Source organism: Aquarana catesbeiana, linkage group LG01 (assembly GCF_042186555.1).
Source record: "Aquarana catesbeiana isolate 2022-GZ linkage group LG01, ASM4218655v1, whole genome shotgun sequence".
Taxonomy (NCBI): Eukaryota; Metazoa; Chordata; class Amphibia; order Anura; family Ranidae; genus Aquarana; species Aquarana catesbeiana.
In genome coordinates, this window is record NC_133324.1 from 74,178,892 (window position 1) to 74,192,489 (window position 13,598).

The 13,598-nt window shown below is 43.0% G+C and overlaps 1 protein-coding gene across 22 annotated transcripts in view; it reads left to right on the forward strand.

The window, feature by feature from the left end:
• Positions 1-13,598, forward strand: part of NEDD4L (NEDD4 like E3 ubiquitin protein ligase) — a 578,915-nt gene that overhangs the window by 450,820 nt on the left and 114,497 nt on the right. For all 22 annotated transcript variants that reach the window (XM_073620478.1, XM_073620530.1, XM_073620504.1 and 19 more), the window contains 2 exons: positions 4,528-4,589; positions 8,817-8,919. In XM_073620478.1, the coding sequence (XP_073476579.1) occupies positions 4,528-4,589; positions 8,817-8,919 (165 nt within the window). The remainder of the gene's footprint in view (positions 1-4,527; positions 4,590-8,816; positions 8,920-13,598) is intronic.

Below are 13,598 nucleotides of genomic sequence, written 5' to 3' on the forward strand. Positions count from 1 at the left end.
TTAAAGTCAGCAGCTACAGTGTTTGTAGCTGCTGACTTTTACATATTTTTTTTTTTCTACGGCCGGACTCCCGCTTTAAATCCACAAGGGCTTTATTTTTACCACTACTATTCCTTTATATTGGCTTTTAAAATTTACAAATGCAGCAATTTAGAATTTGGATGAAAGGTTTAGCACTGGGAAACACTTTTTGAAAGATAAAAAGTGCATTTTATATACAACTATATAGATCAGACCAAAATGAGGGAGAAATGAGGGGGAAAGAGGGACAGATAAACATTGCTCCAAATCAGGGACAGTCCCTCGAAATCAGAGACAGTTGGGAACTATGTGAATGTATCCAAGTTGATTGATCGACTTGGGCACAACCAGCCTGCTGGATTTTACATGTGATTATCGCTAGCGGCGGGTATAGTCACTAGCAATAATCACTGTGTTCTCCTGGTGGGCAAAGCTTCCCCCACCCCCTCGCCGCTAGAACACAATGGCTCCGTGGGAGGGATTCCCCTGTCAACGCTGTCTGTTTCTTTCCTGCAGCCTGTGATTGCAGGAAAGAAAATCGCTCCGTCTGTGTTCAGCTTAACTGCCACTGATGTTGCTAGCGGCACTAGTAATCAGTGATAATACTGTACACTGTACTAATGACCCTAATGGGTAACAGGCGTGATCAGAAGCGCAATCGACGGGTTAACCACTTCTGGACTGCCCACTTTATAGATACGTCACTATTTTGATGTTCTATACCGGGTTTATGGTAGCAGCTAGCTGCCATAACCCCGGTATCTTTTTATACAGCAGGCGATTCTCTTCGACATAAAAGTGGTCCTGGCGGTGGATTAGCCACGGGATCACTTTTACGGGCAGCGGGAGAGGTACCCCTCCTGCCGCTTCCAGGTCGCTTACCGGAGCTGTCGGTAGTGGTGACAACGATCCGATCCTGTGGACTGATGGGCAGGAAGGGCAAGATGGCCCCCATTCCACTCTATGCCCTTGGAGGACCAGAGCGACCTCCGACCTCACTTCTGCTCAACGGCCTTAAAGGGTCAATTTTTTTTTTAATTAGAAGAACTAAAATGACTTTTTGACCCCAGATCTCACATTAAAGAGGCCCTGTCATGCTTATTTCTATTACAGTTGATATTTACATCCCTTGTAATAGGAATAAAAGTGATCCAATTTTTTTTTTTTTTTTTTAAAGGGACATTGTAAAAATAAAAAATTAATTTAAAAAAAATTATTATTATTATTATTTAAAAAATAATAATTTTAAAGTGCCCCGTCCCTCCAAGTTTGCACACAGAAGCTCCTTAGTAACTCTAAAGAGGTAACCTGTAACATTTTTTGAAGTGTCGTCTGTGGAGATTTTTAAGTACCGTAGTTTGTTGCCACTCCATGAGCAGGCGCAATTTTAAAGCATGACCTGTTAGGTATCAATTTACTCAGCGTAACATCGTCTTTCACATTATACAAAAAAATTTGGCTAACTTTACTGTTTTCTTATTTTTTTTTATTCAAAAAAGTGTATTTTTTCCCCAAAAATTGCTTTTGTAAGACCGCTGCGCAAATACGGTGTGACGTAAAGTATTGCAACAATCTCCATTATATTCTCTAGGGGCTTTGCTTAAAAAAATATATAATGTTTGGGGGTTCTAAGTAATTTTCTAGCAAAAAATACTGATTTTAACTTGTAAACAACAAATGTCAGAAATAGGCTTGGTCCTTAAAGGGGTTGTAAAGCCTCACGGTTTTTCACGTTAATGCACTCTATCTGAGCCCGATTGTTATGGGTACGAGCAGAGCAGCTCCAGCCGCTGTCTCAGGTCATCATTGGATAGATTGATAGCAGCGGGAGCCATTGGCTCCCGCTGCTGTCAATCAAATTCAGTGACCTGGTGGGGTGGGGCCGAGTCCTGCTGTCTGTGTCAATAGACGCAGCAGCAGGACACGGGAGCGCGCCCGCACGAGTGCCCCCATGGAAAGCGGCTCTTCGTGGGGGCACTCGATGAAGAGGAGGAGCCAGGAGCGCCCCAGAAAAGGAGAATTGGGGCCGCTCTGTGCAAAACGCTTGCACAGAGCAGGTAAGTATAACATGTTTATTTAAATTTTTTTTAAAAACAAAGCTTTACAATCACTCTAAGTGGTTAAGACTTAATGTACACAAGATGTTTTAAAACTTCTCCTGAACGATTTTCTTAACAGATAGTAACCAACGTTTAAAAACATCTGTTTTACCGCATTTACATGCTGCGTTTGCATTTATTTTTCAAATAGTCAAAAATGTATCTCATCTCCATAAAAACGCCTGTTAACGAAAGGCAGCTAAACGCGAGTTACCGCGTCTACAAGCTTTCACGGGCATTTGGTGTTTTAAATGCCTCTGAACGTCCGTCCTGAACGCATTTTTTTGCGTTCCAAAAAAGGCTTCTAAACTCAGAACTGCCTAGAAGTGACTATAAATGACCCTCTGTACATGTACTGATAAGATAACATAGAGGAGAGTTCAGGGGCAGCTGAAAAAAATGCCCAACTGCTCCTAAATGTTCATTTACCGTCAGCAGTGTACATGAGGTCTAAGGCTTAAAGCGGGGTTCCCATTTAAAAAAAAAATTAAAAGTCAGCAGCTACAAATACTGCAGCTGCTGACTTTTAATAATCAGACACTTACCTGTCCCAGGGTCCAGCGATGCGGGGGAATTGAAGCCCCACTCGTCGTCCCCCCCCCCCCCTCAGCTCGGCGGCGCCAGCACTTTAACTGTGGGCGCCTGGCTGTGGCTTCACAGTCGGGCACCCACTGTGCATGCGCGAGCCGCACCGCGCGCCATCACTGGCCGCGCAATCATCTGGGACCGGTCACGCGACAAGAGGGAGGGGGGAGAGGTGATCTCCCTTCCTGCGCCGAGGGAAGTGACGTCAGGAGCCCAGGCACCGAAGGAGGCAGACTACGAGGGACACCCTAGCAACAGGCATTTAGAGGTGAGTAAAATTTTTCTCCAAATGTTTTTTTTTGTTTTTTTTTAAGCGCATTACTAATTTTTTTTTGGGGTGTGGAACTCCACTTTAATGTACACGGGACGTTTTCATGACCTCTCCTGAACGATTTAACTTGACAGATAGTAACACACGTTTAAAACGCCCGTCATGGGGCGTTTAGTGGCGTTTTGCTTTTAGAATCATTTGAAAAAAAAAAAAAAAAACGCCTCTAAACTAAACACGATTTACCGCGTTTAGCCACCTTTAGAAGCGTTTGGCGCTTAAAATGCCTCTAAACTCAGCGTCTGAACTCATTTTGTTGCTTTCCAAAAAAGGCCTCTAAACTCAGCTGCCTAGAAACGACTATAAATGACCCTTTGTACATGGACTGATAAGATAACATAGAGGAGAGTTCAGGGGCAGCTGAAAAAAATGTCCAACTGCTCCTAAACATCCGTTTACTGTCAGCGGTGTACATGAGGCCTAATGGCCCGTACACACGATGCGAATATCGTACGCCCTTTTTTCGCTTAATAGTCGCTAGTAGATATTGAATAGGTAAATAAAGTCACGAAAATTCTCGTACGACAGGAAAAAAAAATTGGAAGTGATGTCATGTGTTGTAATGTATTTGTATTGTATTTTCAGACGACAACTATACTTACTAAACGAAAATCGCACGACCTGGAATCGTACGAGGAAAATTTTGGTGCATGTCCGATCGAATAATATCAGATAAACTGTCGTGATCAGATGTCGAAAGTAGTGTACAAACGACCCGAAAATCGTACAATTCTTCCTCGGACGACAGTTTTCGTACGATATTCGGATCGTGTGTACAAGCCATAACGGTGCGCCTAGCAAATGTATGTGTGCTGCGTTTACTCACGGGATCTGGCTGTCTTTTCTCCCTTAACTGAGAGATTGATTGCAGGGAGAATAAACAGCCAGATTGCCGCTCTGTGCGTTTGTAAACACAGAATTCTGTACTGTGATTGACAACAGCCGATGAGCAGGTATACAACCAAAATCAATCATTGGTTTTAACCTGCTGACAAGCTTGTGCTGTGTCCAATCACAGCACAGATCAGGGGGGGGTGCGCGCGCCCAAAAAAACAGGGAGTGGATTGCGCCAACCCCATATGTTGCTGTGCCCCACGCTAGCAGTAAATGTTCTGTTAGCGGGCAGCAAGTGGTTAAATGACCATAATTGGCTATAATAAGCACCTCTAATTTTTAGAAGTGGTGGTTTAAACGCCGGAATTTCTAGCTTGCTTGGAAATCGATGCAACTGGCTGAATCTCCTTTCTTTGTGCCTATGGAGTATTGCATCCTGCAGGTCACCGCTGTGGTGGGTTCTGGGCTGAGCTCCACCAGACGTTCTCTCTGAAATTCCCCCGTCTATAGCTACAGTCAGAGGGCGGATCAGATCAAGTTTCTTGATAGCAAAGCCTGTAAAATAATGCACTTCCGCTGAGAACAATGCTTGCACCTTGTCAAAGTTTAAATCCCTAGAGAGAAAGATGGTGTTAAAAATTAACTTTTGTATGTTTACAGACAGAAGATCCGACAATGGAGAGACCGTACACATTCAAAGACTTCTTACTCCGACCAAGAAGGTGAGTTTTCCTCTCTGTCTCCTTCAACATCAATATCTGGAGCATGGAGTTCATTTTCTATATGTCTGAGATGTTTTATTTATATATATATATATATATATATATATGTATATATAATGGATCTTTAGGATTCCCTCTGATCACAGAACAGGACTGTTTTTTTTTTTTTTTTTTCAGTGGTAAACACAGTTTACAGGCTAAGTACAATTTTCCTTTAGCTTTACCTTAACCACTTCAGCCCCGGAAGGATTTACCCCCTTTTTTTTTTGCGATACGGCACTGCGTCGCTTTAACTGACAATTGCGCGGACGTGTGACGTTGTACCCAAACAAAAAATGACGTTTTTTTTTTTTTTTTCACAAATAGAGCTTTCTTTTTGTGGTATTTGATCGCCTCTGCCGTTTTTATTTTTTGCGCTACAAACAAAAAAAAAAGGGCGAAAATTTTGAAAAAACAAACAAACACATTTTTTTACTTTCTGCTATAATACACATCCCAAAAAAAAAAAAAAAACGGAAAAAAATCGAATTTCGTCATCAATTTAGGCCAATATGTATTCTGCTACATGTTTTGGTAAAAAAAAAAAATCCCAATAAGCGTATATTGATTGGTTTGCGCAAAAGTTTTAGCGTCTAGAAACTATAGGATAGCTTTATGGACTTTTTTTTTTTTTTATTGTTTTTACTGGTAATGGCGGCGATTTTTTAGCGGGACTGTAACATTGTGGCGGACAAATCTGACCCAAAGTGATGCTTTTTGGGGACCAGTGACACCAATACAGCGATCAGTGCTAAAAAAAAAAATGCACTGATCAATGTATAAATGACACTGGCAGGGAAGGGGTTAACACTAGGGGGTGATCAAAGGGTTAAATAGGAAGTAAACCCTCCTGCAAAATAAAAACTAAAAACACACCCTGCAAGATAAAGGCATAATGAGCTAGTATGCATAGCATATGAATTACTTACCTGAGAACGAAGCCCCCGCAGCCGTCCTCATCTCCCCTTCAGGCCGCCGACATGTCGCCCGGGGCTTGCTTCCGGGTATCATGGCTCCGGCGCTGTGATTGGCCAGAGCCGCAATGATGTCACTCCCGCGCATGCTGAGCCGCCGCGATCGGCACAGTACAACTGAAGCAATGGCACATACGTGCCGTTGCTTCAGTTGGCTTAAGTGCGCATGTGCCGCATGACTTCAGTACATGCAAATACAGGGATATCCCCTAAACCGTGCAGGTTTAGGAGATATCCAGTGCAGCTACAGGCAAGCCTGTAGTTTAAAGTGATTGTAAAGGGTTTACAACCACTTTAAGGGCATTCCCCGAGTGTGTTCTAACTGTGTGGGGGATGGGCTCACTGGGACAACACAGCGATCACTGTTCCTGATTTCTAGGAACAGCTGATCTCAGAGTTGTCCCCTGTCAGGACAGGGATCTGCCTTCTTTACATAGGCAGATCCCCCTTCTGCCTCTCTGTACCGCGATCACGGGTGGCCGGCGGACATCGAGTCCGCCGGACCTGCGCGTGCGTGCCTCCGGCGTGCAGCGCGCACGTGCCCACACTATCTCATGCACAGACCGACGTACAGGAAGGTTGGTTTGTGCAGCCCGAGCCGCCTTGCCTGCGGACGGTGGTCGGCGAGTGGTTAATCTATGTAGTGCAGGGGCATGCCTAAATTGAATACAATTGAAAGTTGTTTAGTTTGTTTAACCTCATATGGTTTTTGGTAAATCTAAAGGAAAATTGAACATGTATGGCATTAATTTGCATCAGAGTCGCACCTGTCACAACAAAAATTGTACTGTGAAATCGCATCAGATTCGCACTGCAGAAGTGTGAACCGACAGTTAGCCCCCCCTTTCACACTGGTGCCATTTGTCACGTGATTTGACAGTTCCAAATCGCGTGACAAGTCGCACCCTATTGCTGGCAATGGAACCAATAAAATAGCTGCGAAGGTTCCTGCACTACTTTTTTGCCGATTTTCATTGCGACTTGCATAGACTTCTGCTGTATGAAGTCACAAGCCCACAATGAAATCGGCAGTGCAAATCACACTGATGTGCAGCTTTGCAATCGCGCTGAAGTAGCGCAATTTTTCTAAGTTGCTTGGGATTCTGAACTAAGTACACACTCCTGACCCACCGGAGAAAAATGGCCAAAAGCTTTGGCCGTACTTCTGCATTATTATTATTATTATTGTTATTCAGGATTTTTATAGCGCCAACAGTTTACGCAGCGCTTTACAATATAAAAAGGAGACAATACAGTTATAATACAATAAAATAAAAGAGGATTAGGAGGGTCCTGCTCAGAAAAGCTTACAATCTAATAGGGTGGGGCAGGTGGTACAAAAGGTTGTAACTGTGGGGAATGAGCTGATGGAAGTGGTAGAAGATTAGTTAGAGACGTGATAGGCTTTCCTGAAGAGATGGGTTTTCAGGGATCGCCTGAAGGTAGCAAGAGTAGGGGATAGCCGGACAGGTGGAGGTAGCGAGTTCCAGAGGATGGGAGAGGCTCTGGAGAAATCCTGGAGACGAGCATGGGAGGAGGAGACGAGAGAGCTTGAGAGTAGGAGGTCTTGGAAGGAGGCCTTTAAACCACTTCAGCTCCGGTAGATTTTTTTTTTTTTTGCGATAATGGCGCTGCGTTATTTTAACTGACAATTGCGCGGTCGTGCGCCATTGTACCCAAATAAAATTGATGTTCTTTTTTCCCACAAATAGAGCTTTCTTTTGGTGGTATTTGATTACCTCCGCGGTTTTTATTTTTTGCACTATAAACAAAAAATTTTGGAAAAAAAAGCAATATTTTTTACTTTCTGCAATAAAACATATCCGATAAAAATATGTAAAAAATCTAAATTCTTCATCAGTTTAGGCCAATATGTACAGTGGGGCAAAAAAGTATTTAGTCAGCCACCAATTGTGCAAGTTCTCCCACTTAAAAAGATGAGAGAGGCCTGTAATTGTCATCATAGGTATACCTCAACTATGAGAGACAAAATGTGGAAACAAATCCAGACAATCACATTGTCTCATTTTTGAAAGAATTTATTTTTAAATTATGGTGGAAAATAAGTATTTAGTCACCTACAAACAAGCAAGATTTCTGGCTCTCACAGACCTGACTACTGACTGACTACTTTTTTGCCCCATTGTATTCTATACATATTTTTGGTAAAAAAATCCCAGTAAATGTTTGATTGGTTTGCGCAAAAGTTATACTGTCTACAAACTATGGGATAGATTTATGTCATTTTTAATTTTTTTTGCTAGTAATGTCGGTGATCAGCGATTTTTAGCGGAAATGCGACATTGCAGCGGACAAATCTGACACTAAGTGACGCATTTTGGGGACCAGAGACAATACAGCTGTCCGTGCTAAAAGAAAATTCACTGTTACTGTACTAATGACACGGGCAGGAAAGGGGTTAACATCAGCGGCGATCAAAGGGTTAAATGTGTTCCCTGGGAGTGCATTCTAACTGTGCGGGGGAGGTTCTTTGACTAGGGGAAGACAGAGATCCGTGTTTATGCTTAGCAGAAACACAAGATCTCCATCTTCCCCTCTGACAGAACGGCGATCTGCCTTGTTCACATAGGCAGACCGTTGTTTTGTCTGCCTCGGGAACGATCGGCGGGTCCCAGTGGAGATCGGGTTCGCCAGACCCACTGTGTTGAATCACAGCGGGAGGGGGTCGCCGGCAGCGTGCATGCGTGCCCCCGACCTGAAGAAAGAAATCATGTACGGGTATGTGATTTCGGGCTGATGAGCTTCCCTGCCGCAGTATATATATGCGTGGGGCGGTCTGGAAGCGGTTAAATTGGTTCTGAAGGCTGAAGGTTTTTTTAAGCTTAATGCTTAGTCTGTGTTAAGGTACAAAAATCTGAGTGCAGCTCCCTCTTATTCTTCCCTGAGCCCCATCTCGATCCAACGATGTGCATGAGAGAAGGGGTTCTCTTGGCTCTCACTCTCCTCATTGGCTCAGAGGCCGCAACGGGAGCCATTGGCTCCTGTTGCTATCAACCAGAGCCAGTGAGGAGGGGGTGGGGCTGAGCCACGATCTGTGTGTGTCAATGGACACACTGAGGCAGCTCGGGAGTGAGCCCGTGTGAGTGTGTGAATGGCAAAGATGTTTTTGTTACAAATTATGTGAGCAGACTGCAGTTCCTCTTTAAGTATTCAATTTACTGATCTCAAATCATCTGTGTGTTTTTATTTCCAGCCATAAGTCTCGGGTGAAGGGTTTCCTGAGATTAAAGATGGCGTACTTGCCAAAGAACGACGGACAAGAGGAAGAAACCAATGAGCAGAGGGAAGAATCAGAGGTAAGGAAAGGATGTTCAGTACAGCACTTGAATATTTTCTTGCTTTAAAGAATATGTAAACCGAACACTTCATATTCCTGATATGAGCCCGCTGTACCATCTACCTGTATGAGAAAGCATCCTGTTCCCTTTGTGTTGCTTTCTTTGTGTGAAATCCCTGGTGTTCCTGCCAGTCCCTCTGCTTTCCTATTAAAAACTGACCACAGTAGGCATGAGAGCACAGCGTGGTCTGTTCTCTAGTTGTGCTGACAACTCCGCCTGCGCTCCTCCAATGATCAGACTTGTGCTGACACATCCCCCTAAACAGCCATTCACTGGGAAGACTACTGTTCTGCTGTTTCTCCTCCTCCAGCTCTTATACAGCTGAGAACAGAGGGTATGTGATCACTTATTAAAAAAAAGGGGGAAAAAAGGTAGTATTTATAATGCTTTTTTATATCTATTCGCAATTGTTTTGCCTTTCGTTTTTGCAAGGTGAGGGTTTACAAATACTTTAATCCCCCTTTATCTGGTTTCCTGGGTTATCAAAATATATACTCACAAGCCCAGTGAATCCAGTATTGTCTTGCTGCAACTTGCTGCCACATGTTGGGTTCTGCGCCACCATCATTGGACCGCTGTCTGTTCTGGGTTCTTGAAGCATGTCATCATGGGACTGTCTGCATGAACCAGGAAAAGACAGTGGGCCCCCTGATGATGTACATCGGAGCATACAATATAAACTTCCCCGAGACCTTCTATAAGGCTGGGTTCACACCTATGCGAATTGGATGAGGGATTCCCCACATCCAGTTGGCATGACAGGATATATATATATATATATATATATATATATATATATATATATATACACAGTATGTATACAGTATCTCACAAAAGTGAGTACACCTCTCACATTTTTGTGCTGTCCCCTTGAAAAAAAACTCAACACACAGCCATTAAAGTCTAAACTGCTGGCAACAAAAGTGAGTACGCCCCTAAGTGAAAATGTCCAAATTGGGCCCAAGTAGCCATTTTCCCTCCAGGGTGTCATATGACTCGTTAGTGTTACAAGGTCTCAGGTGTGAATGGGGAGCAGGTGTGTTAAATTTGGTGTTATCGCTCTCACTCTCTCATACTGGTCACTTGAAGTTCAACATGACACCTCATGGCAAAGAACTCTCTGGGGATCTGAAAAAAGAATTGTTGCTCTACATAAAGATGGTCTAGGATATAAGAAGATTGCCAAGACCCTGAAACTGAGCTGCAGCACGGTGGCCAAGACCATACAGCTGTTTAACAGGACAGGTTCCACTCAGAACAGGCCTCACCATGGTCGACCAGTGCACATGCACATGCTCAGCATCATATCCAGAGGTTGTCTTTGGGAAATAGATGTATGAGTGCTGCCCGTATTGCTGCAGAGGTTGAAGGGGTGGGGGGTCAGCCTGTCAGTGCTTAGACCATACGCCACACACTGCTTCAAATTGGTCTGCATGGCTGTTGTCCCAAAAGGTAGCCTCTTCTAAAGATGATGCACAAGAATGCCCCCAAACAGTTTGCTGAAGACAAGCAGACTAAGGACATGGATTACTGGAATTATGTTCTGTGGTCTGATGAGACCAAGATAAACTTATTTGGTTCAGATGGTTTCAAGCGTGTGTGGTACGGCAACCAGGTGAGGAGTACAAAGAGGTGTGTTTTGCCTACAGTCAGGCATGGTGGTGGGAGTGTCATGGTCTGGGGCTGCATGAGTGCTGCCAGGACTGGGGAGCTACAGTTCATTGAGGGAACCATGAATGCCAACATGTACTGTGACATACTGAAGCAGAGCATGATCCCCTCACTTCAGAGACTGGGCCCGCAGGGCAGTATTCCAACATAACGACACCAAACACACCTCCAAGATGACCACTGCCTTACTAAAGAAGTGTAAAGGTGATGGACTGGCCAAGCATGTCTCCAGATCTAAACCCTATTGAGGATCTGTGGGGCATCCTTAAACAGAAGGTAATGTTGTCATGGAGGAGTGGAAGAGGACTCCAGTGGCAATCTGTGAAGCTCTGGTGAACTCCATGCCCAAGGGGGTTAAGGCAGTTCTGGAAAATAATGGTGGCCACACAAAATATTGACACTTTGGGCCCAATTTGGACATTTTCACTTAGGGCTGTACTCACTTTTGTTGCCAGCAGTTTAGACATTAATGGCTGTGTGTTCAGTTATTTTGAGGGGACAGCAAATTTACACTGTTATGCCCTGTACACACGATCGGACATTGTTCGGACATTCCGACAACAAAATCCATGGATTTTTTCCGACGGATGTTGGCTCAAACTTGTCTTGCATACACACGGTCGCACAAAATTGTTGGAAAATCCGATCGTTCTAGACGTGGTGACGTAAAACACGTACGTTCGGACTATAAACGGGGCAGTAGCCAATAGCTTTCGTCTCTTAATTTATTCTGAGCATGCGTGGCACTTTGTGCGTCGGATTTGTGTACACACGATCGGAATTTAACCAATTGGACTTTGTTGACGGAAAATTTTATAGCCTGTTCTCAAACTTTGTGTGTCGGAAATTCCGATGGAAAAAGTCCGATGGGGCCCATACACGATCGGAATTTCCGACAACACAATCCGATCGCACTTTTTCCGTCAGAAAATCTGACGGCGTGTACAGGGCATTATACAAGCTGTACACTCACTACTTTACATTGTAGCAAAGTGTAATTTTTTCAGTGTTGTCACATGAAAAGATAGAATAAAATATTTACAAAAATGTGAGGGGTGTACTCACTTTTGTGAGATACTGTGTGTATACATATACATAGAAATTGTTTATTGCATCATAAACATCCTTAAGATTTGCAAACATGCCAAAACTTGCAAGTTGTAATGTGTATTCCATCAAGAAAATGTAGTAATTTACAATATATGGCCAAAGTTTTGTTGACATCTGATCATCACATGCATGTATATGAGCAGGTTGGACATTCCATTGTAAAACATGGACATTGATTTGGAGTTGGCTTCCACTTTGCAGCGTTATTAATCTCTACTAATCTGGGAAGGTTTTTCCCACAACATTTTGGATTGTCTCTGTTGAAATTTGAGCTCCTTCAACTAAAAGAGCATTTATGAAATCAGGGACTGATATTGGACAAGAAAAACTGGCTTGCAATTGGCTTTCCGGTTCAGGCGCCCAGTAGGGTTCCGATTAGGACTCTGTGCAGACCACTTGAGTTCCTCCAAACTCAAACCATATCTTTTGGAGCTGGCTACCTTTGGCAATATAGGCAGGTGTGATGATCAGTTGTCCATGAGCATAGTGTATATATTTTACTTGGAGTGGATTTTTCTTTTTTTTTTTCTTTTTCACAACATACCCAAAATCCCAATGCTTACTTGCCACGTTTTTCCTTTCTATAAACTATTTGCTTGCATAATGCCTCTGAACATGCTACAAAAATTACCTAGTCAATTCCCTAGCACAGCCCCCTCCCTGCTTGCACATCATAGCCCTCTCTCCTGATAGGAGTATCTAATTTCTGTGCTGGCCTAGCTCCCCTGCCCCTCCCCTCTCTACATAACCTTTTAATTGTAGCTGCTGAGGTTGGAGTGAATGGGAATACTATAGAGCAGAAGTGTCAAACTGGCGGCCTGTGCTATAGAGTGTCACTGGAGTCTGCAGGGGCTGCTGACATTACATTCAAGATGGAGGCATTTTGAATGTCAACACAAGGGAGGCTTTAACATGTAAATATTGTGCCTTAAAATATGTTAAATGCACATATAATTTTAAGGGAAGATTTTTTGTTGAACTAAATGGTCTGGCATCACGTTTTTTTTTTAATAAAGCACTTTTTTTCCAAACGTATGCAGGTTTGTTAGCGACCGCCCGAGAGTCAGGATTTTTCAAGCATCTCTTGTCTTTATCGGTCTCTGGACTGTTCCTCAACCATAAGATTAATCAAGCGATGTTAATTCCTGCAGCTGCTGAGCAATTCCCAATGCATGCATCTCACTGGAAGGTGTAAAATCAGCCATTACTCTCGGATTAAACACTTGAATGATTATTGCTAGGAAGGAAAACATCATAAAGGAATAACAATTGTTAAGGCTTGTTTGCCATTACAGAGAGGACAATGGGACGTTCAGGTTCTTGTAATCTGTATTTATTCCAGTGCTGATTGTAAAAGGGAATGAAAATGCATATTACAGGTCAGACTGGAAGTTGGGGAAACGCACACAGAATTTTAATGGAGGATGTTTAGAAATTCCATTCTAAAGGTATCTATAGTTATAATATAATGGGCCAGTTGGATGATACTCTAGTGTGAATAGGAGGCCACCAGCTGTCACAGGGAATTAGTGAGATAGCATATGTTACCCCATGCAAAGTGTATACATGTGTGTGTGTGTATATATATATATATATATATATATATATATATATATATATATATATATATATATATATATATATGATCTCCACAGCCCACTTTTCTCAAGGCAACTACACTAAACCAGACTAAACTATAGATCACCGCATCCCCCATCCCACCAATAGTATCCACACCTTACACCATAACACCCCAACCCAGCATCAGTAAAAGCATATATAAAATTTATAAATAAAAACATCACGTTATTAGGTAGAAAGAAATAAATCAAGCAGAGTGTCATTAATCCTGTTAC